The 3,579-nt window shown below is 39.7% G+C and overlaps 2 protein-coding genes across 2 annotated transcripts in view; both read right to left on the bottom strand.

Moving 5' to 3' along the window:
* The window catches only part of LOC109473115, a 3,489-nt gene extending 2,880 nt beyond the window's left edge, over nt 1-609 (bottom strand). The window contains exons 1-2 of the mRNA XM_019773022.1: nt 570-609; nt 415-466 (exon numbers count right to left, since the gene is read on the bottom strand). The gene's annotated coding sequence lies outside the window, so the exon portion shown is untranslated. The remainder of the gene's footprint in view (nt 1-414; nt 467-569) is intronic.
* A 286-nt stretch (nt 610-895) lies between these two features.
* The window catches only part of LOC109472933 (hemicentin-2-like), a 4,158-nt gene continuing 1,474 nt past the window's right edge, over nt 896-3,579 (bottom strand). The window contains exons 4-7 of the mRNA XM_019772799.1: nt 3,128-3,421; nt 2,624-2,747; nt 1,702-1,871; nt 896-1,164 (exon numbers count right to left, since the gene is read on the bottom strand). Of these exons, the coding sequence (XP_019628358.1) occupies nt 896-1,164; nt 1,702-1,871; nt 2,624-2,747; nt 3,128-3,421 (857 nt within the window). The remainder of the gene's footprint in view (nt 1,165-1,701; nt 1,872-2,623; nt 2,748-3,127; nt 3,422-3,579) is intronic.

The following is a 3,579-nucleotide window of genomic DNA, read 5'->3' as shown; positions in this document are numbered from 1 at the left end:
CCTCCCTCCTCTCTCTCCCTCCTCTCTCCTCTCTCTCTCTCCCTCTCCCTCCCTCTCTCCCTCTTCCTCTCTCTCTCGACTCTCCCCTCTCTCTCCCTCTCTCTCCCCCTCCCTCTGTCTCTCTGGCTCTCTTTCTCTCCATCTGGTTTAATGTCTGTTGTTCCCTGTCATTGAGGGTTAGACGTACTTGCACACTTATGTGATGCTGGGGCTTGATGGTAGGTTGGTAGAAGTAGATATAGTTTACACCTTAATGAATTGCTCATACCATTCACTAGTACACCATGGTTCATGTTTCATACATTCCTCATGACCATATCCTTACACCCAGGGCATGATACTGTGTAACAATTATATTGAATATGCAGGTAATGTTCCATGTATTAAGCACTATAAATATTGTATTTCTCCCACCTGTATCAATAGTCTGGATGCTGTACTCTGGCAACAGGATGGGCAGAGAAGTCTGTTGAAGAGAAATAATTCTATTATATCAACATTTTATTTTGAATAGTTTTCTGAAATATTGTAATGGGTAATAACTAAAAGCCTTCAAACAAGCATTTTACCTCTTGCCTTGGTGCATTGTCTTCTCCATTTAGGCTTGTCCCAGTCTCTAGAAACATAAAACAGATATTTTTTACCAATCATATGTACTCAGAATCCCTTTACAGTACTTAATTCTCATGTCTGGTAGATAGATTCCTAAAGCAAAAAAAGCATGCAGGTACATTGTATTCTGAAGTACATGTACATGTAAGCATCTTATAATCCATTAACATGGTACATAGACACTGTATTGAATATACTATTACTAACATTATATTATACATGTATGATATTGCTGTAACTGTTAAATGACATGGCATGGGAATGTGAGATACTGTAGAAGAAGTCAGTTTTTACCTTGAAGTTGAAGCTGAGATGTTCTAGGTGATCTTTTCCTGTGTTGGTAAACCCATGCTGCTATAATCACCACACACAGGAACATCACTCCTCCAAACGCACAACTCATGATAACTGCCATGGTGAAGACCTGGTGGTCTTTAGATGAACTGTTTTCTTGAACACCTGCTGCCACTACTGGTGCCATGTCTGTTGTCTTTGCAGTTGAAATGTGTGGAGTTGTAGCAGTGGAAGGTAGGGCAGTGGTTGTAATGTGAGCTGTAAACAGTCGCAACAAATTTTAGCATAATTGCATCACATACTTACATACAGATTTGTTAGATGTTTAAAGTAAGGTTTTGATTATGACATAATATAGATATCAGGAATTGGTCAGCAATTGTAATAAGATCCTTCCCCTGATTTCTAGTAAAGCAAGACTTCTATTTGTTTCCATTGGAAAGACGTATTCAGCACCAAGGACAGGTACTGTTGGGAATACAATAGTAATAATAGAAAGCACTGTGAAAGGTTTAGATATCAATGAATATGGCTCAAGACTGCAAGAAAGCTACAAAACTCCTAGCAACACAACCAGCAAATTATTCTGCTTTCCGATATCTACCAACTTAATTCCACCGTGTCATACATATTATATACATGTTCATCTATCTGCCATCCTCAAAAGTTGTGTCTAAAAGAGATTATATAATCCTGGCCTTCTCCATATCTGAACTGTGCATATCTGGGGGTGCTGCACTGATCTCTCAAACACAGTTTTCAAAGTGTATATGTAACCTCAAAACAGGAACTCACCATCAGATTCAAGTAACACTGTGACAGGACCGCTCTGCACGTTCCAGTGTATGCCCAAACTTGGTACATCTACCCTTGCCTTACACACATACTGCCCAATATCTGTTTGCCTAACTTGTGCGATCGACAATCTCGAGTCTCCTTCCTGCACCAATGCATCATTCCTCCACCTGTAACAAGCCAATATATGGATATATAAGATTAAACTTATATGAAATTACATGTAGCTTATTTACATGTAACGTCTGTGTACATAATACAGTATCGTCACCTTGAGAAATAGTAGTAATATCTAAATTTTAAAGAGATTTTTACTGCAACGTCCTACATTTGAGATATGAAGGAGTGCATACCAAAAAGTATGTTGCAGTAGAAATATCTTTAAGCACACTGTTTCTCAAGGTGGCGATATTATGTACCCTGGTGATATTATGTACACTAAATGTTACATGTATATAGTCAGGCCAAAGTAAAACTTGAAACTTGCACGAGGACACTTATATTTTAGATTAAATTTTGGAAAACCGATTGTACAACTTTTCATCCCTCAGGTGTCAGATCATGGAGGTAGAAAAGGTCGATCAGCTCAAAAAATTAATATGTCCTTTGCAGGGGTCCACCAAAAAAAAGGATAGGGTCGGCTATTTTTCTAGGGTTGGTCGGGAAACAGGATACACAAACATTTTTTTCCTAGGCCTAGGCCTTAGGCATAAGGCTGTCACCAAGTACAGTAGGGGCATTGTCATTAGATAGCTTCAAACAATGCCTAGTGTTAGATGATCAAGGGCTAGGTGTAAAAAGTCGATAGGTGTAATGTAGACAGCTGCCGCCGCGCCGCGTGCCTGCGAAGCTGGTGTGTTACGCCGAAAGGCGGTTATACCGGCTATACAGATACAGATACAGATAAGAACCCAAATGTTACCATGATATGGTTGGGGTGGGGTTGGATTGTCCCACTGTGCAGTTGAGATCCAGTCTGTCACCGATATTTGTGAACAGGACTGTGGAACTGTGCGGGCTCTGGATCTGTACACTTTCTGGGGGGTCTGAAAAATATAGAAAACAAACTTATGAAGAAAATTTGAACTGTAAGTTTTGTTGAGTTCAATTTCTTGTGTTGGGAATAACAGTTCAAACTTGCTTCATAATGAAGTACCAACACAGATAAACTTTCAAGATAAGGAAACAAATTGTTTAGTATACTTTTGTCAGTTTGACTGAGTATAAACTAACTAAAGGTAATTTGAATGTTTATTTTCTGTTCAAATTCTTTATTTCAGGCTTAGTCTGTAACAACATGAAATATAGAATCCTAAAATTAAAGCAACTTTTTTTTTATTTTCCACACTCAATTCAGCCTGCCATACATCCATATAATCAAATTAGTGTGGCCTAAACAGAATCCACGAAATACTCCAGTACTCACAATATATTTCTAAAGGCACAGAGACGCCCAGGTTCTGTAGTGCATCTTCGCTCACTTTACTGCCATCTTGGGTTGGGTAACATTTAATTTTCCGCGGCATAGTCCGATGATCCACACTGTTAAACTGTATCGTACTTGAACCTTGACCTTGCGTGATGACCCCCTCTGTGTCAGGCTGCCAAGTGATGTCTGCCTCAGGGTTTCCAAGGTCGTTCATCTGACATGACAGTTCAAACGGACGACCTTGAATCGCGATGGGGCTGGAATCACTGATAGTCAGTTTGCTGGGAGGGTCTGAAAAAAAAAACCAGATTGAACACAAATTAACAAGAAACCAGAGATTTCATAATCTCCAAGCAGATGCTTTGGTGGATGCAAAATACTGTATCAAATTGGCCTGAAGCAGGGAGGGAGGAGTGAAGGAGAGAGGAAGGAGGGGAGGGAGGGAGAAA

The sequence above is a fragment of the Branchiostoma belcheri genome, unplaced genomic scaffold (genome assembly GCF_001625305.1).
Source record: "Branchiostoma belcheri isolate BF01 breed outbred unplaced genomic scaffold, Haploidv18h27 scaffold29, whole genome shotgun sequence".
NCBI classification, from domain to species: domain Eukaryota; kingdom Metazoa; phylum Chordata; class Leptocardii; order Amphioxiformes; family Branchiostomatidae; genus Branchiostoma; species Branchiostoma belcheri.
The sequence above is the reverse complement of the archived record's forward strand: the minus strand, read 5'-3'. Positions and strand labels throughout refer to the sequence as shown.